The 21790-nt window shown below is 41.5% G+C and overlaps 3 protein-coding genes across 6 annotated transcripts; 1 reads left to right on the forward strand and 2 right to left on the reverse strand.

Annotated features, from left to right (window-relative positions):
* Nucleotides 1-2466, reverse strand: hmgb2a (high mobility group box 2a). The gene is made up of 5 exons (XM_028439972.1): nt 2351-2466; nt 1300-1453; nt 826-974; nt 577-751; nt 1-500 (listed from the first exon to the last, which is right to left on the reverse strand). The coding sequence occupies exons 2-5, from the start codon at nt 1444-1446 to the stop codon at nt 333-335; spliced, it is 639 nt and encodes a 212-aa protein (XP_028295773.1). The 5' UTR covers nt 1447-1453; nt 2351-2466; the 3' UTR covers nt 1-332.
* Nucleotides 2467-3013: 547 nt separating this feature from the next.
* On the forward strand, nt 3014-6803 carry pmm2 (phosphomannomutase 2). 2 transcript variants are annotated; one of them, XM_028437079.1, is made up of 8 exons: nt 3014-3191; nt 4421-4532; nt 4608-4684; nt 4881-4963; nt 6004-6103; nt 6178-6253; nt 6329-6444; nt 6507-6803. In XM_028437079.1, the coding sequence occupies exons 1-8, from the start codon at nt 3117-3119 to the stop codon at nt 6609-6611; spliced, it is 744 nt and encodes a 247-aa protein (XP_028292880.1). In that variant the 5' UTR covers nt 3014-3116; the 3' UTR covers nt 6612-6803. The 2 variants fall into 2 exon arrangements, with proteins under 2 accessions (XP_028292880.1, XP_028292093.1); XM_028436292.1 differs by having other exon boundaries at nt 3019-3191; nt 4872-4963.
* Nucleotides 6804-6903: 100 nt separating this feature from the next.
* Nucleotides 6904-21463, reverse strand: mtmr7b (myotubularin related protein 7b). Of its 3 annotated transcripts, XM_028471561.1 has the most exons (15): nt 21204-21463; nt 20378-20503; nt 17195-17357; nt 16950-17107; nt 16750-16878; nt 15855-15989; nt 15652-15784; nt 15473-15582; nt 12012-12137; nt 11898-11947; nt 11616-11816; nt 11367-11501; nt 11113-11297; nt 10994-11014; nt 6904-7808 (listed from the first exon to the last, which is right to left on the reverse strand). In XM_028471561.1, exons 1-15 carry the CDS (start codon nt 21225-21227, stop codon nt 7678-7680), a joined length of 1827 nt encoding a protein of 608 aa, XP_028327362.1. In that variant the 5' UTR covers nt 21228-21463; the 3' UTR covers nt 6904-7677. The 3 variants fall into 3 exon arrangements, with proteins under 3 accessions (XP_028327362.1, XP_028326557.1, XP_028328126.1); XM_028470756.1 differs by lacking the exon at nt 10994-11014 and having other exon boundaries at nt 11171-11297; XM_028472325.1 differs by lacking the exon at nt 10994-11014.
* Nucleotides 21464-21790: the final 327 nt, after the last annotated feature.

Consider the following 21790-nt stretch of genomic DNA (forward strand, 5'->3'; position numbering starts at 1 on the left):
TTTAAACAATATACAAAATTTTATTACAAAAAGAGAAATCCTACAGAGTTCCACATTAAAACAGAGACTAGTTAATGAACAAACAGCAGCGCACTCCAACGTGAGGCCCAGACAAAAACAACCATATCCTCTTTAAAACAACCACATCGCCGTCACATCAGCTCGGCCGTGGTTTTGTCGCAGGTTTGAACACGACGAGCGTCTCCGATCGCAAACAAACAGGAAGCACGCGAGGACTAAAACTACATCCCTGAAGGTCTGCAGACGCAGCGACAGCAGGCTAAACGGACCTCACACCCACAAACAAACTGGAGTTACACGCAACGCTCGGCTCAGTCGTCGTCTTCCTCGTCATCTTCGTCTTCCTCGTCATCATCTTCGTCGTCCTCGTCATCATCATCGTCTGCGGCGAGCTGCTTCTTGGGGGGCCTCCCGGGGCCGCTCTTCTTCACACTGTCGTTCTTAGCGGAGCCTCCTTTGGCCTTGTAGGCAGCCATGTCCTGAACACATGATTACCACTTGTTTAATCACATGGTCTGCAGCCAATCAGAGCCCACGCTGCATCAGTAAACAAACCTTCTCATATTTCTCCTTCAGCTTCCCGGCCTTGGCCTCGTAGGGAACCTTGTCCTTGGGCGTCTGCGTGGACCATAGCTCTCCCAGCTTCTTGGCGATGTCTCCGATGGAGATTCCCGGGTTCTCCTCTTTCACCTTCGGACGGAACTCAGAGCAGAAGACAAAAAAAGCAGAGCTGAAAACAAAAAGAAACCACGGTGAGCGTCACGTTCAGATCAAAGAGACTCCTGGGTTAGCTGCAACACTCACGGTGGTCTCTTGGGGGCATTGGGGTCCTTCTTCTTCTTGGCGCTTTTAGCACCTTTGGGCGGGATGTAGGTTTTCATTTCCCGGTCATAGCGGACCTTGTCGTTCTTTGCCATCTCCTCGAACTTTGACTTCTCCTTGGCCGACATGGTCTGAGAACAAAAACAGGGTTAGCTTAACCAGTCGTCATTGTTTACAGATAGAAAAACTTCTTTATTTTAAATTTAAACATTAATATTTTATTTTATACTGTAGCTGCTAAACGACGTGTCAGGAAATTTAGCGCAACCATCTCAACCTGGGACCCACATCTCCTTAGTCATTAAACCAAAAGACTTTTATATTATTTCTTTGCACGACACCTGCCAAAACAAGTAAACACTAAGTAAAACACAAGTCCAACATGGGACATTTAATCTTTTATTTTACGACCAGCTGTCTGTGACCCACCAGATAAGAATTGCTACTTTAACTCACCTTCCATCTCTCAGAACACTTCTTGGAGAACTCTGCGAAGCCCACGCTGGTTCCTGGGTGTTTTTTCTTGTGTTCTTCTCGACAGGTGGCGATGAAGAAGGCATAGGAGGAGGTCTTTCCTCTTGGTTTACTGGGATCCTTCACCATGGTTAGTCTGCAATGAAGTAGACCATATTAATTAAAACATTAAACAGAACATCTAAAACACTAGAATAGAGATGTAGATGTTTGTGAAATAAGAGGAACCACAACTGCTGACGACATGCATAAAAGATTTTACAAAAGGCATAATAAACACAATTAGGGACAGTTAAAAATAAACTATTTAACATTAGTCTCAGTTTGATGAAACGCCACAGAAAGATCTTTGTTGTATTTTTTTTTTTTTTTAAGAGCCCAGTCAGCTTTATTTACCAAAAGATCTGTTTAGGTCATGTGACCAAATTTATCTTGTTTTTTTATTAAGTTACCCAAAAGGTCTAAACCGTGATTTAGGTGTAAAAGTTGTGTGTGTGGAGGGAACAGGCCGGTTTGGGCCGGGCAGCTCTCGGCTTTTAATCGGGTCTTAATCGGATTTCAGACTCGAACACAAGAAGACGGACTCCATTTTGGAAGTTCCCGCCTAAACCGGAGCAGCGCCAAACGGCGGCAAACAGAGAAAAGCGGGTTTTCAAGTCACCGACCGAACATATACACTCACATAATATGTTCATAACTTTATAATTACTTTCAACAGTGACCCTTTAAAACAATAAAAAACTGCCTCCGGGTAAAATGGCGGCTTGGCCGCACCGTTTAAAAAACACTTCAACAAGCCCGTCTCCGCCATTACCGACCCGGGGACATTAAACCGGGTTTTTACACTGAAATACCGTGATTTACGTGAGTGGGAAACAGTCAAAAAGTGAGACTTAGTTTACTAAACTACTTATGTAACTACGGAGTTAAGTAAGCTGACAACCGACGACACATTTATACTCATCGGTGAGCTAAAAGTTATACTTCTTCGAAGAAAAATGATGTTTTAAAGAGAAAAACTGTGAACGCTCACCTGATCTGCAGCTCAGCCTGTGTATGAGTGAAACGAGGAAGAAACACCAACTGTTTTCTCCACCAGCTCAACTCAAGCCCCGCCCCCACTGCCACCGGATTGGACAAGAGGGGTTGATTTATTTTTAAATGTACCAAGTGCTACACCGTGATTGGTTGGATTTGCAGCAGATCGCTGTCTGTCAGCGTCGTCATCTGAGCAATGATTGGTTCCAGATGGGTTTGGACTCACGGCGCGAAATGGCCTCTTTGTTTGTGTCGGTCAGAAAATGTCCGGGGTTCCATTCTTTCTTTAACCTCCACCATTAGAAACAAGAGCGGAAAACAGGGCGTAAACAGAGCCATAGTTCAATAAATTTCACAGCTAAATGTTCGCAACGAAGAGACAAACTTTAATGTGTTAAAAAAAAACATAAAACAAAATTCTTAGATCAACGATATTTTAACAAGTTTAAGACTAAAACCTTTAGCAGTCAATCACAAATCATAAAAACACAGTCAGACACGGATCTCACATATGAAAACGCCAATTGAGTGGCGATACTTTTACTAATTCAACTAAAGAAACTTTTTGATAAGTTTACCAGATAAAGCACAACCATTATTTTAGTAAATGGATCCCGCCACCAGGGGCGCTACTGGTGTGGTTTCCTGTTTTGACTGAGTGATGTATGATGGGATTTGTAGTCCCAGTGGGACCGGTTATACAGTACGTGTACTGACCGTAGTGACAGTTCCAGTCCTGTGTGGGTTCAGTTCATGTGAAGATGAGTGGATTTCCTGTGGACACGGACACACTTTGTCTGTTTGATGTGGACGGGACGCTAACCGCCGCCAGGCAGGTCAGAACCGCTTAAAAAAACCCTGTAAACACGGGTTTATAGCCTATTATACCTTTATTTAAATTAGATTAGACTCATGTACCACTGATAAATAACATAGAGTTATAATTAAAATTAAATATTTATGTTCGTGTCATCGTTCAAGTGGCGACCCTTTTAGATGGTGAGTGACTTCCGGCAGTGTGGCTCCTCCCTCTGGTAGTGTGGATTGTCTCTACAGTCCAGTGTTGTATCAGAGCCGCGTAGCGACAACAACTCTGTCCAATGGTCCAGTTTTTTCAGCAATGGCGGCTCATGGAGCCTCAATCGTTCCGGAAGTGATCAGTTTACGATTGTAGCTAATGAAAATAAAGCGGATTAGACAGTTTTTTCACCACTTTTACACCTAATGTCACATATGTTGACCATTATTGTCACTTTTAACCTCTTTTCACGATTATTTTTTGCCAGTTCAACCACATTCACCATTTGTCATCCCCGTTATTTGGCAATTTAATATATATATATATATATATATATATATATATATATATATATATATATATATATATATGAACCATTCTGAAAATATCATTTTACCACCTTTTCTGGTCACTTTGAACCATTTTATTAGTGATTAAAACCATGATTTCCATCTTTAAGATGACTATAATAATAATAATAAACGTTCCTGGATAACAGTGGATATTATTCAGATGAATAAATAAATAAATGTGGTTATCACAGATTCATAGAACAATGGACCATCATTTTACTGACTTTATGGATGGACCCCAAAAATCTCTCCTTTATTCCCCCTTATAGATGGTCCTGTCTCCACATGACTGTTCTTCAATGTTCATGTCTGTGTTCAACCACCTTCAGCTACAGTGGGGGTCCCTGCTCTATGGGACCTTTATTTTGGAGGGTCACAGCCTTAAAAGGTTTAGAACCACTGTATTAAAAGACTGTACATTGTTCCTTCACTAGTTTCTTATATTTACCACTGAGTCACTTGTTACAAACATGTCTGGCCTAATGTTTTTATTTTATTTTATTGTGGATTCACACATTTTGGCATAACTCATGAAAACTCATCCAAAGCCCCAAAAGGATCCAACTTTGTCCTTTGTAGTTTATTCCTTTACTTTTATTGTTGCATCTGTTCCATTATTTCCTTCATTCTCATTGTTTGTTGTGGTTATTTTATATTTTATTTTATTCATCAACCCAAACCCTGATGTTTTCAGGCCGTCACCCCTGAGATGTCCCACTTCCTGCAGGAGCTGAGGACTCGTGTCCGGGTGGGCGTGGTTGGAGGTTCAGACCTGGTGAAGATCAAAGAGCAGCTCGGCAGCAACGGTGAGGAGGCGGGGACGCCATGTGCACGCTCGTCTGTGCTCGTGCACGCTGTGACTGTGTCATTGTGTGTGTCAGTGACGGAGCAGGTGGATTATGTGTTCGCTGAGAACGGACTGATGGCCTTTAAGAACGGACGCTTACACTCGGTACAGGTGAGAAAGATTCAGCCCTGCCCCTCCTCCTCCTCACAGACCAATCACAGCCTCTTTCTGATCATCACATGATGATTATGTGGTGAAAAAAGATGGAAGTGAGCATCTGTCTTCATTATAGGATGTTTTGTGTTTTAAATCTACAAGTCTTCATGTTAACTGGTGACTGATTATGATGTTGGTTCAGTCCATTCAGGCTCACATGGGGGAGGAGCTTCTGCAGGACTTCATCAACTTCTGCCTGAACTACCTGTCAAAGATCAAACTCCCAAAGAAAAGGTTTGGCTTTTTTAATCCTGATCCTAATCCTGAAACGAACCAAGGTTTATTCAATTCTGAAGAAGCTGAAGTTTATTAATTCTTCTTATTATTATTATGATTACTATTAATAATAATAATAATAATAATAATAATAATGTATTGGACTTTATGACGCTTTATCATAGACACTCAAAGCACTTTACAGAATTAAGGCATTATTCTTTCACTCACACACTACATTCATACTAGGGGTTGAACGACTTGTGCATACTAAATGATCGACTAGTCGATGACATCACCAACAGCCGAAGCTGAGCCGAGTGCCGGTGTTGTGCCAAAGTTTGTGACCTGAAAAAATATTTGACCGCTGTGGCTTCTCGGCGGTAGAGAAGAAGAGTGCTAAACCTCTTCGTAGCTATTAAGGAGCTATTTACTCCCCCTTAAACATGACGCTCCAGTGGGTGAAGTAAAGCAGACTGGAGAAGAATTACAAACGTGTTTAAGGGAGAGTAAATGTCCGCTGAGAAGCCGCAGGGGTTGGAACTGTTGCCACCTGCAGTCAGATTTTTTGGGGTCACATATTTTGGCACAACAGTTGTCCTCCCTTGCTAACGTAGCCTCTGTCCTGCGCTGCTGATATTTTCCAGATCTGCTTAATACACAGACATGTTACCACTAAAACTAACGTTAGCATGTATATTAGCCGTGGTATCTGCCTACCAGTTGCAGTTTGAGGAGAAACCAGGAAGGAGCGAAAAACACTTGATGTTGTGCTGCCTTGCCGTGCAGGGGTACTAGGACCCTCGTTTGCTGTGTTGCGCCGCCATCTTGGGCAAAAGTCAGGTACTGCGACTCGTCGACGTCACATGGACAGACTCGTGAGACAACACTAAAGTCGACTAGACTGTTCAACCCATAAATCATACTAGGCAGTGTGGGTGAAGTGCCTTGCCCAAGGACACAATGACAGATACCACTGGAGCGACTGCCCCACTGTGGCCCCTGATCTTAATCCTGATCAAACCCAGGTTTATTCAATCCTAACTTGTTGTTCTCAGAGGAACCTTCATTGAGTTCCGTAACGGGATGCTGAATGTGTCTCCGATTGGACGGAGCTGCTCCATGGAGGAGAGGAAGGAGTTCTTCCTGCTGGATCAGGTCAGACTGAGGTCAAAGGTCAGATCAGACCGAGGTCAAAGGTCAGAGCGAACGTTTGTTGTTTCTGTTTCCAGAAAGAGAAAATCCGGGAGAAGTTTGTGGAGGTGTTGAAAGAAGAATTTAAAGGAAAAGGACTGACGTTCTCCATAGGTGTGTGTGTTAGTGTAGCGGTGTGTGTGTGTAGATCAGTGTGTGTTAAAGTGTGTGGTTGTGTGTTGTTTCTAGGAGGTCAGATCAGCTTCGATGTGTTTCCTGACGGTTGGGACAAAAGGTTCTGTCTGAACATCGTCCAGGAGGAGAATTATTCCACGATTCACTTCTTTGGAGACAAAACCAAACCTGTAAGTCGACACAAGGTCACTGATGGTCTCGGCTTCAAACCAACGTTGTTCTTTCTTTAAAGGGAGGAAACGATTATGAGATCTACTGCGACCCTCGCACCATCGGACATGAAGTTTCTAGTCCAGAGGAAACGCAACAAATCTGCAAAGAACTTTTCTTCTCCTGAAGGGGGCGTCGCCCCCACACTGCTGCTCCTCCAAGGAAAATTAGTTGTAAATGAAGTAAAACATTTTTTCACTTTAGTGAAAGATCTGACGACCATTTTATCACCTTGGTGCTGTTTATCAATTTCACCATGCATCACTGAAGCCTGATTTACTGAGGAACACCATAATAAACAAGTATAAACCACTATGAACAAATATAAACCAGTATAAATCATTAACTAATATAAACCAGTATGACACTGTTCTGCTCAAACTGGTGTCTGTGTTAAATGATGACCAGCTAACAAACTGTTACTGAATCGACTCAACAGTGAATTTATTGATCGATTACTAACACGCGCACACACAGGCTACAGTGTACATACATCTTTAATTTGTCCCCAACCTGGCAACCCCAGTGTTCAACATGATCCCTGCTGAGGACACGAGGTCAAAGGTCAAACTCAAAGAACAAAACATTTATAAAAAAAATATTGCACCAAAAGGAATTAAAAACCATGGAAACAAGGGGCGTTTTTAAAGCCACAGCCAATCACAGGTCAGCATCTCACTAACGCTCTGACCTGCTGTTGCCACGGAAACCTCAGAAAGTCAATCCAGGAAAATACATTTAGAAAATAGACAATTGAAATGAAAAATCTGCGATTTCAAGGCGTGGTTAGAACTGATTTAGGGGCGTGGTTAGAACTTATTTAGGGAAGTGACTATAACTGTGATTTAGGGGCGTGGATAAAATTGTGATTAGAGGTGGAGCTAAAAACCTGTGGCTGAAGGGTATGGCTAGCAATGTGTTTTGGGGGTGTGGCCGTAGCGTCGCATCAGTAGTAAAAACATGTGACACCTGAAGAAAGAAATGTAACCATGGAAACCAATTACAATGGCGACATTTTTCGTCCAATGGGAGAGGGAGGCAGTAGGAAGCCCCACCCCCTTTCTTACTCCAGCTCCGGGTCCTTTCCATCGTCTCCTCCGCTGGATGAGCGGCTGCTCAGGTCGGCCACGCCCGACTCCAGGTCGTCGTGGTCCAAGCCAATCAGTGGCAGGCTGAGGGTGGGGCCATGGAGGTCAGTCTTGTGATTGGCCGGCTGTGAGGTGGGCGGGTCCGGCCCACTGTGACGCAGTAAGTCCGTCCTCATCCGCCGTCGAACCTCCACCTTTTCCATCAGAACAGGCCTCCCCGTCAGCGCAGAGATCCTCTGAGGACACAAAGTAATCTGATTACTTTCATCCTGTCACATGACCACTGAACATCACTTTCATCACATCAGAAATACAACAGATTAAAAGTAAAATACAAAAACAAGTCCCTTTAATGTTCCTCTGACTTTAGGAACAGATTCATGAGATCGATCAGGACATTATTTAGTCATTATTATTAAAACAGATGTTTGATCATAGGGGGCGGGGCCACAAACCTGTGATCTGAGGGTCACATGATCAACATTCATGTCAGTATTAGAATAATGACCAATCAGAGCATTAAAGGGGAGGTCTGATGAATAAATGACTTTCTAATGGTGTATCTACAGTGACAAACATCCTTTAGCCTCATTCAGACAAAGTGTAAAAAGTTATTTTTCCTCCCTTATTATTACATATTTTATAAAAAGTCAGCTTTAAACAGGACAGTTGGATTTTACCCGGTGTGTGATGTCACCGACCTAAAACTCCTCCTCCTGACAATTCTCTCTCCTCTTACCATGGACATAATACACGCCTCCTAGAATGTTAGCTCCTCCCTCTCCAACTATCTAACAGCTAAAACAAACACTGCAGTTTAATATAAAATATATATTATACTCTATTATGGAGGAAACAACGGGGATGTTTATGGATTTGTGGCTCGCAGCGCTAACACCGGACTCGGTTGTGGATGGTGTAGGAATTATTAATAATGGGTTATATGAATGAGAATATTAATTCTGATTATTAATATTACCTTAAGAAATTGCCAGGGTGCCACTCCTTTTGAACAAGAGATACTGTATATGTTTTTAGACTAAACCCATTAATTTGAAACCAGAAAAATAGATTTGTACAGCAACATCTACACCTTAATACACAGCTTTAATAAATCAGAGGAATCAAAGATTACAGTTTAACCTTTTATTTTTCATAATTCAATAATAACAAGAACAATATTGTGATTAAATCATGATTAAATGCATTTCTAAGCTAATAAAAGTGAGGATTATACGTAATAAAGTGAGTCACTATTTTAAACTAATTTAGACTAAATATTGAATAAAAAGATAAAATACATTTTCAAATGAAAGGATAAAAAATTAAAATCATAAAGTGAGCTCATAACAACACAGAGGGAAGACGTACAGGGTAAGTGCAGTGTAGGTATGAGGATGTATTGAAATGATGTAAGTGACAGCTCTGCTTGTCCAGTGTTTGCTGGTCCGTACCTGGAGATGAGGTCAGGGTTGGACCTGGAACAAAGTTTACGTAGCAGGAGCAGTGCTGGCGTGCAGCAGTTGAGTTCTGTTTCGTTAAACATCAGGGCTCCTCTCGACCGATCCACAACCCTCCGGGTTGATCGCAGCCGGTTTCAGACTAGGAGCAAAGGGGACCACGGTTTGGTCTGCGGTTCAGATGTTGGTAGGTCGGCTTTGAGGCACGCTGTTGTTGCCTCAACCACCAGAGGTTCATTCAAACCTCTGGTGGTTGTTTTGTAAAATCTAACTGGGAAAGCTAACAATGAACAGAAAATGGAATAGACGATGAGAGAACACGTGAACATGAACGCCCAAGTTCAAAACTAGAGTTTTCTGACAGAGCGCATCTTTTTCAAATGATTTAGAGACGCCTCTTTCTGGGAGGAGCTTCATTGATTGTCCAGAAATCATGTTGGTGGTTGACTGTCAAACCCAGTGTGTCGGCTGTAGTAGGCGTGTCTTTGGGTGCGTGTGTATGTGATGACAGACAAACAGAGGGTTCTAAACATAAGACCTAAACAATGATAATTATTTCAGCGTAATTCAAATCCTCTTTTCAACATCATATCTTGAAATATCATGTGTTATGGGACAGTCTGATACCAAACAGCTAGAAAAAGCATAGTATTACTTCAGAAACCGGTTAATTAATTTTACTGGTAAACATGAGTGTCAGAAATCATGTTATGCTTTTTCTTTACTATATGGTTAATAGTAGATACCTTAAACTAACTTTCGTGATGTTTTCTGGTATTTTAAGGACTTTTTAAATGACGAAACATTTATAATAGCATTCTGTTGGTATAGAATTACCTGAAAAGAGTGGCATGGAACAAACAATATTTGCAATTTTAATTTCTAATAATGTTTTCTTTTGTGACTTATCAAACAGTAACTGTTTCTTTGTTCTCATTTTGGAGGGAAAAACGAGCCTCTTGGAGGAGGCGTGGGATGTGTCTGAGGTGACAGTGGTCACCACAGGAGGTCAAAGGATCAAAGTTTTGATTAGAGTTTCAGTTGTTGTGATGCAGGGTCATGTAAACAGTTTGTGATAAAGAAACAGGCTCCTTAGTAAATCCTGTAAGAAAAGGGGTCTTTAGGTCAAAGTTCAAATTAAAAGGGGCTTGTTTCCCTACAACGGCTTCCGACTTTTATGCGGTGACAGGACGGAGAGCGGTAAGCGAAAGGAGGGGGTCGGGCTGTCTTTGTAAATGATAGATGGTGTAATCCGGGAAACATCACTATCAAGGAGCAGTTTTGTAGTCAGGATATTGATGTGTGAGGAAGAGGATGAAGGTCCACCTTCACATCATGAACCATTGTTTGTCTAACTCACAATCACAATAGCCGCTTGAATATCCATGTGTTTTACTGTAATGTGCAGTTTTTTGGCTGAAAACAATAACAAGAGATAATCGCTAGTGATCAGCTGTGAATCAGCCGTTTTTTACAATTGCTCAGAAAGTGACTTTTCAGATGTTGAGACTCTGGAAAACAGGCGAGTTTAAGAAAATAAACCTGAAATACTATGTTGTTGGGGTTCTTAGAACAAATGGAGATGTGTGAAAAATAGCATGATATAGGACCTTTAATACAGGAAACTACAAATCAACTCTGTTTTTATAATCATTTAGTGTTTTACAATCATTTTTAGTGATCCTCTATTATTGTGTGTTTTAAGAACCATTTGTGTGTTTTTCTGTCTTTTAGTGTGTTTATATGTATAATTTTATGTTTATATGAATATTTTTGTGTGTTCACTTCCTGCCTCTTGCCCATGTCGGTGCTATTCCATGAAGTGACCAGCAGATGTCGCCACTTTTACCCATTGTTGTATCTTTTCACATGTTTGGAGCGTCAGTTTAAGTTCAGTTAATGAGTCACTAATTAAAGAGTCACTAGTTAACATGAGGCCCCAGTGGTCGTGAAACACCTACTGCCCCCTGCTGGTCTGGATCCTATTTACACACAGACACACAACAACACAAATCATGAATTAAAACAACTGCTAACTGCGCCCTCTACTGTGTGTGTGTGTGTGTGTGTGTGTGTGTGCCTTGGATGCAGCTTGGGGATGGCGGCTGGTGGTGATGGGCGGTCCTTCCTGGTGATACCTCCTGATGATTGGTCAGTTCCTCCTCCAGCTGCTTTGTCTCATCCTTCACAGCCAATAGGAAGTCAGCAGGACACTGAGGAGGGGGCGTTGGCTTCTGAGCCCGATGATAGAGAGACCTCCACAACCTGAGAGAGAGGGAGCAGGTTAGTGAGTGTGTAAACGTGTATATGTGTGTGTGTGTTGCAGTAACAGACTTGAAGCAGTAGGGGGAGCTGTTGGGTCTCAACACTCGGTGGTTCTGGCTCAGCTCATTCTGATAAAGTGGGTTTGTGAACTCGGCTCGATTCGACCAAAGATGAGGCCAAACGCTGTGTGTGCGTTCACACAGGCTACACACACACACACACACGCACAGAAAACATCAGACCTTCAGTCTGTTTCATATTCCTGCTAAACCTGAAGATGGATGTATGTATTTCTCTTCTTGTTGTGTGTGTTCTCACCGCAGGTCACGGCGCTCCTTCTGGGAGTTTCCCAGGAAGTTCCCGTACTGACAGGAGTACACGTGCGTGTGCACGGCGATGAGGAAGCGCTCGTTGAACTCAAAGGCACAGGGGAACTGTTCACTGAGCTGCCACACACACTCCAGGAACTGATCCATGACAGGGGACACCTCCTTAGGGTCTCCATCCAGGTGAGAGTACCTGTGGGAGGAGCAACCTTTACCATGGAGACCAAAGGAACACCTGAGGAACAGATGTTCCTTTGGTCACCTGCTCACTGACCTGTGGGTGAACTTGTGTCCAAAGGAGATCCAGTCTCTCTCTATCAGAACCTGGAGGACAGGGGAGGAGTTCTGAGGGTGTGGGAGGAGCTATGAGGGTGTGGGAGGAGCTTACCATGAGTCCTCTGATAGTTCTGTAGAACGGGTCCAGTAGAACACTGGCTACTGAACAGGCCTGAGCAGTACGGTCCCACCCATCAGAACAATGGACCAGAACACTGACACCTTCATCTGCAACAGCCTGGAGCACGCACACACGCACGCACGCACACACGCACGCACGCACACACGCACACACGCACACACGCACACACACACGCACGTATGTTTGTTTCAGGGTCTCGTGTTGGACTTTAATGAATAGGTTCTGAGCTCACTATGGGCCCTATTCTCAGGTCAGGGGCCTCATGTGGAAAGACTTGCGTGAAAAATGGTGTGAAAAAAGCATACGTCTCAATCGACAGACTCGCTCGTAAAAACTCAGATGTTTAAATCTGTGTGTAGGACTGGATCTACGCACCTATCCTATGAACATCTGAATCAGCGCAGACATAAGCACACACATGTTCCCTCCCTATCCATGCCCACAGTTATATATGTAAATTTAATTGAAATGAGATCGTCACAGGGATTACCCTCAGCTGATCAGAAAAAGCTGTGGCTCTTATAACTATAATAATAACTAGGCAATACCTGTATTCGCAAGGCAAATACATATTTAGCAATTAAAAAGTGAATTTGCAAAATTTGTGGAAAAAAGTTAAATATCATAAAACCGGTTAAAAGTAAATTTTTCTGAATTGTAAGAATTGTTCATGTGAAAGACATCTTATTGTGTGTATTTTGTTGTTGAGTAATGTCCCTTAATGTTGTTCTTTTTACTAATTAAACTGAAAATAGAAAACAGAAGACTGACCTTGACCTTAAATCTGACCTTGAGTGAAGGTCAAGGTCACACATTTAAAGGAAATGATAAATGGTACTAATTCTTCTTTAGGGATGGACAGTCATCATGTGTATGTCAGCAGCAGCTCAGTTACTGGATTGCAACCTTGACCCAGGGTTAAAGACACCAGACCCCAGTCCATGGCCGGGTCAGACAGACCATCATAAAAGCCCTTTCCCTGAACAAGAAGGTGCCATCGAACGGATAGATCCCCAGTCTCAGCCCGGCGGATTCTTTTCCACATATTTCCTCGTCCCAAAAAGGGACGGTGGACTTCGTCTCGTGTTGGACCTCGGGGGTCTTAACCATTACCTGAAAGTCATTACATTTCACATGCTAACCATTACAGAGGTCCTGCATGTGGTGGCCAGGGGCGAGTGGTTCACATCAATCAACCTCAGGGATGCCTCTTCCACATCATACCCTGCCACTGAAAATTCCTGCACTTTGCCTTCCACGTACAACATTTTAAATTTACGGTACTTCCTTTCGGCCTGTCTCTTTCACCGCAGGTATTCACCAGCTGCGTGGTAGCAATTCTCTCGCCACTGCAGGCATGGGGCATGAAAGTACTCCTTTACCTGGATGACTGGCTGGTATGTGCACCTTCCCAGGGACACGGAGCTGCCCTAAACTAAGTCAGAATTGGAAAGACATTCATAGGTCTTTGGAAAAGTCAGATACCTTTGAATTTTGAGGGTCTTTACCTGAGTCAAATCAGGGCAATTACAGGAAGAAAGGATAAAAAGCTGCTATAGGCGCTCCTAGTAGCTAGCAAAAAGTCGATCACAATGGCTCAACCCACAACCCCCCACAGTAGATGATTGGATCAAAGAGGTCTTGGAAAGCTTTAAAATGGAAAGGTTGACTTATATAATGAGGATCCAAAAGGACAGGTTTCATGTTATTTGGAGCAAATGGATCACATTTATTAACCCCAAGATCACATTTTGTTTAACCTTGTCCCGCACACACCCCACCCTTCAGCACACTCTCCTGGTTCTTTTGTAAATAGTTATTGTAATAACAAGAATAAATTCAAGGTATACAAAAAAAAGGAGGGGGTGGTGGGTACCATGGCCCCCTTGTGTCTGCTGGGTTGGGCCACTCAGCTTTTCAGGGCACTGGGGCTGTCGGCTGAGTTGATTTAGAATTTCTATTTTATTATTATTAATATTATTATTACATCTTATTTTGTTATTAATAAACCTGTTTCCTCTCTTCATCCTAGTGTTTTCTGGGTATATGTTTAATGGTAAAGAACAAGAACTTCACCAGGAGAGGATCGACCTGGGCCGGGCGCCCTCTGGAGGGGAAGACGACAGCGCTCTATGGTTCTTCTGGATCTGCAGTGCAGTTGATGAAGGGGTGCTTACATTCTCCTGGAGTAACTCCTCCACAAAGTGGATCATAGATTGTGATCCCGACTCCGCTCCCTCCGGGACCCCGTGTAGTCTGATCGTCTCCCTCCTCGAGTAGGCCTCCATTGAAGTCAGTTTGAATTGAAGCTTTTCCTGCGTTGTTATCATCTCCGCTGGACCGCTAGTATCTCATCTACTGTATGTTTTGGAGCTTATCTTCATGCCCAGAGACCCTGGTTTCCACGTCCTCGAGCCTCGTGTTGGTTTTGTCCAGCTCTCCTATGATGTCTTGTAGTTGAGATTTTGTGTCTTTTCAAAATTCTTTCACCTCTTTATCAACACCTCTTCTTAGTTCTTTTAATATCATTACCAAGTTTATCGGTTTGTCCTCACACTCGGTCCCAGCGCCGTCATAGCTGGGAGCGAGGAGGCTCCATGGCTAGCCCCGGGGCAGCTGACATCAGCGTTGTCTGTTAGCTGCATGTCATCTTTACTTTTCCTATTCTTTTTGTACATCATCAGTACCCCTTTTCTCTTATTTACGTACACTTTGCTGAGTAATTATTTAACTTTGGGGCAGTTTTAATTAAATTTCGTTGAAAGCTCTCTTTCTAAGCTGCCATCCCCTCAAGCCCGGAACAAAAGCCCCCAATAAAGCGCACTTTTAATTTGAAAGACCTTTGCTGAAAAACAATGTAACAGGTAGACTTGATCAGATTATTTATCAGTGTGAAGATCGGACACATTTTTCTGTCCAGGCCACAGTTAAAATCTCTCATAATTCCCTCATATGTGACAGAGTCACTTTAATAGATTCTTTCTGAGTCTCTTTTACAACATTATGAGTTAAATCATTAAAATTTGAGTCCAAACTTCTGGTGTATTATGTCTGTCCTACATGGGGTGCTGTATTTATTAAGAATAACGTAAAAGCAAAATAACTTAAGTCACCAGGAGAATACTCGTAAGGCCAGATTTAAATGGAAGGCTCCGCCCACAGTGGAACTGGGACCAAGGAGAGCAGTGAGTGACTGAAGTACAGTACAATAGTGCACAGACAGAAACAGCATCACACCCTTGGGAGAATAGAGCCCATAAAGACCACATGGTTGTAACCCATGGGAGTTTTCACTTTATTTAATCATTTGAATAATGGTTTGTTTTAATCGCTCAAATAAAGAGAAGAATCCTCTTTATTTAAATCAAACTACTAACTATTGTCTCAGTGGTAAAAACATCCGTGGTTATATACTCATCATCATCACCTACCTTACTGATGAAGATTCCTGCGTCAAGAACAGCTTTGATGTGTTTCAGCCAACCAGAGCTCTCCAAACCCCACAGGAAGTCAGTCATGGATGGTGAGTGTATCTCACCCACTGAGAGGAAGAAGAGCGTCACTGTGAAACTGTGTGTGTCACACTGTGTGTGTGACACTGTGTGTGTACCATCTATGATCTTCTGCTGGCTGCTCCTCATCACGTGGATGTTCTCGATGCCGATGAACTGCAGCTTAATGTTGGTGTAATGATCCTCGTTCTCATAACCTTTACCTGCTGCTCTGTTAGCTATAGCATTCAGCTACACACACACACACAGAGAGCTGTGTGTGTGTGTCTGAATGAATGAATGTGTGTGTGCGATCTCTGACCTTTGGCCGCGTGTCCACCACGTAGATGAACTCACTGCTGGGGTTGGACTTCATCACAGCCTGAAGCATCGCCTCATCCTCCACAGAACGACCACTGAACCCTGATAGAGGCTGACTGCAGCGACACACACACGCCTACACACACACACACCATCACAACTAATGCCGTGCAATATATATATATATATATATATATATGGTAGTGCAGTGGTTGTCTAATAATGTATAGGAATAATTAAAAAAATAAAATGAAAGTCTTTTTTAAATGTTTTCATGATTATTCTATTTTAAATTATAACACCACACACAAAACAATCTTTAACTGTATTCTATACTTTAACTTAAATATCTTCTCACTTTATCACTAATCCTGGCAACAACAAACATTATCATTAGAAAGGAAAAAATGTGTGATATTAAAATGGGGTCACGCCCTAAAAAAGTTGTGAACCACTAATGTAACCCTACAGCGAAAGTTGTCTCTGAATGTTACCCCCTGTTGAGGAATAATACTCTATATAATTCAAATAGTATTAACAAAAAAACAGTCACGCCAGATTGGTTGTCATTATAATTCACAACTTTTTCCTAAATGTCCTAAATCTAAGAACTTAGATGTATACATATGAAAATATTATCACATTAGGATATAACATTACTAAACCAACGGACGGAACTCAACCCTACTGTATATCCCTCTTTCCACTTAGTGGCAGGAGATAATAATTACTAAATGAAGGGGGGCCAAGCCTTCCCACGCGACTCGCCCCCAGGTTTCTACGGAGCCCATGGAAGTACGTCACGATGGCTTGGGGCAAAAACTTTTCTCCATATCGCACAGCGCTAGTCACCACAATCATCACCATTACCAGGAGGCGGGGCTTCACTAACTAACCAGTGTGTCTTGGTGAAAATATGAAAGAACAGGAAAGCGTCCTCGACTCCTGAAGCGAGCACTGCCCACGATGACGGAGGGCGTGGCCGACCGTGGGACAAACAGCTCAGAGGGGTAGGTGTCACACACCTGTAACACACACACACACACTAATGAGTGCTGACTGTATAGGGCTCAGGCTGGTCGAGGGCGGCACTGACGCGGTACTCGCTGTTGGCAGGCGTGGCCACCCACAGGTTGTTGGGCACGCCCATCCTCCTGTAGTCGTCCTGGATGTCCACGAAGCTCCACGACTCCTCACGCTGCTCCTTGTTCACGTTTGGGTTGAAGGACAGACAGTGGAGCTCCTCGTAGCGCTCTGAGGGGGCGGAGCCAAACCACAGCTCATCACGCACACACACACACTCACTCACACACACACACACACACACACACTCACACACACCTGGCCGAGACAGACGGACCAATGAGGCGTGGACGTCCTGACAGTCTCTCTCCTGCTGAACCAGGATCTGGAAAACCCGGAAGTCCTTACAGCGAAGAATCAGCTGACTTCCTGTGGGGGAGGGGGGCAGGCGCTCCACGCTGCTCAGCATGCTGTGGAGCACCTGGTACACACACACACACACAACAGTAACACGATGAGTGTGTGTGCTGCTACTGTGCTGTTACTTGATGCCACGGGTTATGTTCACTCCACTGTAGCTCCGCCTCCAGGAGTATCTATGGTTACCACCAATCACGTCATCATCATCTTATCAAGTTGTGTTTGTTTACACCATTCTGTTTTGGTTTCTGTAACTGATCACCATCAGCTAAAGCAGCCTTTAGCTGACACACTTCATTTAGAGAGAGAGAGACAGAGAGAGAGAGAGAGAGAGAGAGAGACAGAGAGAGAGACAGAGAGAGAGAGAGACAGAGAGAGACAGAGACAGAGAGAGACAGAGAGAGACAGAGAGAGAGAGAGAGAGAGAGAGACAGAGAGAGAGAGAGAGAGAGAGAGACAGAGAGAGACAGAGACAGACAGAGAGAGAGAGACAGTAGTAACAACTACGTTCACTCCAATGGTTCAGTTTTTTACAGTAATGGCGGCTCATGGAGCCTCAATAGTTCCAGAAGTGATGAGTTGACTATTGTAGCTAATGAAGCTAGAGCATAGTAGACAGTTTGTGATGCACTTTTGAACGGTAAGACATTGAAATAATCATATTATTATTATCAGTAGGTGGGTTATCCCCCACTAAACTACTAGATTACATTAAAGCAGTGTTTTTCAACCTTTTTTGAGCCAAGGTTCATATTTTGAAAACAATCCCAAGGCACATCAACTACCAAAACTGTAAAAAAGAAAAAGCAACAACTTTGTAGCCAATATTAACAATGCAGTTATTCTGATAAAAGTGTCTTGAATAGGAATCAAATAAACATAAAGAAATACATTTCTATGTTGTTCATATTTCTACTTTCTAATCAAAAAAAGTGCAATTAACAATCAAAGTGTTTTTAATAGGAATCAAATGAACAACAGCAACAGCAAAAAAATCTATTATGATATTTTATATTTATTTTGCTGGCAGAAGATGGATATACTGGTATTTATTTTTTATGCAAAATGTACATACTTCCCATGACTGTTCACTTTACCTCCTTTCCTATACTATTTATGTCCTATGTTTATATTGTATATATTGTATGTATATGTTTATATTATATATATTTCTTGCACCATTACTGGAGTTGGCTTTTTTAATCTCATTGTACATGTGTACAGTGACACATGTACAATGTTCATTTTTTCAAATAAAACTGTAAATAACGATATGCAGTGATTCTTATCAAACAGTCTTGAATACAAATATAAAACAAAACATTGAATATGATTAGAAGTACCAATAAACTTTATTCTGTTGAATATTGTTTTGTGCTATACAATGTATTTTTAACATTATATTACGTAATTTTATATTATACTAATATAATGTATTATTATTATTATTATTATTATTAATAAATACATTTATAACATTTTTATTATTCAATTTTGTTCCGTGTTAAACATTAAGAGTGTTAGTTTTCATTGTAAATATTGTATATTCATGTATATATAGTGTTATGAAGTGCAGGGTTGCAAACAAAAACATTTAATTGAATGTTTTTGCAGTGGATTTAATGCTGCCGTAACTACGTAAAACAAGCAGCTAAGCTAACTGTTTACACTAATCTTTAAAACAAATTTACGTTAGGAAAAAAACTATTTATGGAACTACATAAGCACATATTGTATATACATAGTGTTTCAAAGTGTCAATATTAGAACAATTAGTTTACAGTGGTAAATAATGGGCACGACAAATTATGAATGTGGTTAAATTGGCCAAAATAATCATGAAATCTGGTGAAAAGAGGTTAAAAGTGACAATAATGGGTCAATATATGTGACATTAGGTGTAAAAGTGGTAGAAAGCGTTTATAAGTGATGAACACATCTGGAAAGTGGAAAGTAATGAAAGTAATGGAAAGAGTAATGTAGCAAAAATACATTAAAAGGAGCAAAAATATGGCAAGAAAAAGTGATGAAAATAGGTTAAAATATGTAAAGTTTGGTGTAGTTGCAGAAAAGGGTAAAAATAAGAAAAAATTGTTAAGAAAATATTAGTTTCTTAACAATCTTAGTTTCTTGAAGGCATCTGGCAACCCCCTCCCAGTGTCTTAAGACCCCAAATGGGATCCTGACCCCAAGGTTGAGAACCCATGCCTTAGAGTATGAACAGTAGAACTTCTTCATTACAAAAACTAAAATGAAAAACACACTTCACATCAAACTCTAGTGCTCATTTTCAATCACAGGACAACAGAGAGAGATGTTGAACAGGATTATGGGCAGAATGTGAACTCTGCTGTTTCATAGACAACATTAAGGAGAGAAGAAAATCAAAACATCTGGATAATTAAACCATTAAACCAAACTTTCACCATTTTTGACTAGAACGTTGGTTCTTTGCAGCAGACAGATTTTACTTGGGTCAGCATTAATGAGCAGCAGTGGATCCTGGTTGTCTGTATTAACATGAACAAAGCTCTTCTTCTCTTCTTCATGGCGTCTATGAAACAGCAGAAATTGAACTGTCGCCCCCTGTGGTCACAGATTTTTTCAGCTCACAAATTATGTTTATCAAATTTTGATAAACAAAAGAGGTTTACGTCGACTTTTTTAACTTTTACTGACTTTAAGATCAACCCAAAGCAGCACAAGTTGTTATTTTGACTGAAAAAGCTGCTAAATATCCTGAATGTTTCACCTCATATAAAACTATATGGACTAAAAGGGACAATTGGTGTCATCAATGACATCATTTCAACATGGAGGAACACAGGGTAAACTAGTCCCAGTTTTAAAAATTAATTCAACAAATACGGTGCAAAATAATGTGTTTTGTTAGACATAAATCTTCTAATAAGGACATTTCAAAAGTTTTAGGCCACATTTGTAAAAACAGTGAGAGATTGATATTGAATTATTTGTGTGTGTGATGTTGTATAGGTTCTTACGGCTGACTCAGATACACTGATGAGTGTGTACGGTGATATCTGACGTGATGTGAGCTGGTGGATTAAATGTGTTACTCACCCACGTTTCTTTGCGTGTTTCAGGGTTGTTTTCCACAAAGATGGTGTGTGTGGCCGACAGGTAAAGCGTCCCCACGCTGGACTTCCTGTGACCAGAGGAACGATCCAGGAAACGCACTTTTTCCAGCTGAAACACACATTGTAAATATTTATTTTCTTCACAACGTGTCCGACTATTGCAGCCATTTTTATCTTGTAGTTTCAACATTTTACACTATAAACTAAAATGGCTTTGCATCAAAATTATTGATTATATTATTATAGAATATTTTAAAACTTTTTTTTATTCAATCTATATTTTCAAATTTCAAATACATTTTCAAGTTCCTCCCAAAGTTTTAATGTTAAACTTTACATTTATATTTAAAAACATTATTTATTTTGTTTCATTAAATGATAAATTAAGTTATTTAAATTTGATTAAATCATTTAATGTTAATTAATGTAAATATAATAAACACTGTACTTTAACAAAGTATAATCTAGTTGTATTATATTAACTACTCAGAACAATTATAAACAATTATTTTCGCAAATAATTTTTCTTCATCAAGGTTTTTATTTTTGTTTTATAATAAAAATTGTTGGGTTTTATACGTTTATAATTATTTTTCGGTCCATAATGTGATTTCCTTCCATCAAACTGCTGTTTTGTGCTGATTGAATGTGACCCGCGGTCCTTAGCGGGCCTGATTCTACACCTGCCCGGGTTTCCGAGCCTCTTCCACGGCCACCGGAGCACGGTTTCCTTAGAGTGGAGCTTCTGGGCCGGGTAGGACGAACGGTTCTGACCCGGCCTCAGAGGTGAGGCAGGCGGGATGGCGTACCTTGGGAGTCCGTATGTGCTCCATCACTGAGGATGAAGATGGTGGTGCTCACAGGGCGGCTGTTCAGAGCTTGTTCGGCGGCTCTTCTCTGGGCCTCACCGCCCCGGGGCTCCGGCCATGTCCAGGGGTCACGGTGACTCTGAAATCCGTCCCTTCCCGTGTAGTGACAAACCAAAGGTCCGCCGTCACTGTCAGAAGAACCGGGCCGTTACACCGTGACGTCACTTAGCAATGCTTACTGCTCTGCTTCCGGCTAACCCCTTCACAATAAAAGCTGTTGCTCATACTACCTTGTGACAACTACAGTAGTGAAACAATTTCAATTATTTATTAAAAAACTACTTTTTCAGTTTTAGAAATCATCAAAACGTAGATTTTAGGTGTCATAATTTTAGTGATAATGCTTCTAGATCTTAGTTTATTATTTATAAACGGAATAAAAACCTGCTCCCACAGGTTTATTATTTTGAAAGGTAAGATTTTACCCCAAACTTTGATTTGTTAACCTTTATTTCCCCTCCACGCGTGCTCGCAAGGCATGTGCTCGTGAGGACCAAGGAGAGTGCCCGTAATTGCGCATGCGCGAA

The sequence above is a fragment of the Gouania willdenowi genome, chromosome 1 (assembly GCF_900634775.1).
Source record: "Gouania willdenowi chromosome 1, fGouWil2.1, whole genome shotgun sequence".
Classification (NCBI taxonomy): Eukaryota; Metazoa; Chordata; class Actinopteri; order Blenniiformes; family Gobiesocidae; genus Gouania; species Gouania willdenowi.

Bases quoted from the DNA above. Each gene is read 5' to 3' on its own strand.
- hmgb2a (XM_028439972.1), bottom strand. From the start codon at position 1,446: ATGGTGAAGGATCCCAGTAAACCAAGAGGAAAGACCTCCTCCTATGCC. The intron at 975-1,299 runs GTGAGTTAAAGT...TTTTGTTCTCAG, and splicing joins AGTGTTCTGAGAGATGGAAG to ACCATGTCGGCCAAGGAGAA. The intron at 752-825 runs GTGAGTGTTGCA...TTTTGTTTTCAG, and splicing joins AATGCCCCCAAGAGACCACC to CTCTGCTTTTTTTGTCTTCT.
- pmm2 (XM_028436292.1), top strand. From the start codon at position 3,117: ATGAGTGGATTTCCTGTGGACACGGACACACTTTGTCTGTTTGATGTG. The intron at 3,192-4,420 runs GTCAGAACCGCT...TGATGTTTTCAG, and splicing joins CGCTAACCGCCGCCAGGCAG to GCCGTCACCCCTGAGATGTC. The intron at 6,104-6,177 runs GTCAGACTGAGG...TTCTGTTTCCAG, and splicing joins AGTTCTTCCTGCTGGATCAG to AAAGAGAAAATCCGGGAGAA.
- mtmr7b (XM_028470756.1), bottom strand. From the start codon at position 21,227: ATGGAGCACATACGGACTCCCAAG. The intron at 12,138-15,472 runs GTAGGTGATGAT...TGCGTGCTCCAG, and splicing joins CAGGAATCTTCATCAGTAAG to GCTGTTGCAGATGAAGGTGT. The intron at 11,817-11,897 runs GTCAGTGAGCAG...CTCCTCCCACAG, and splicing joins GGACACAAGTTCACCCACAG to GTACTCTCACCTGGATGGAG.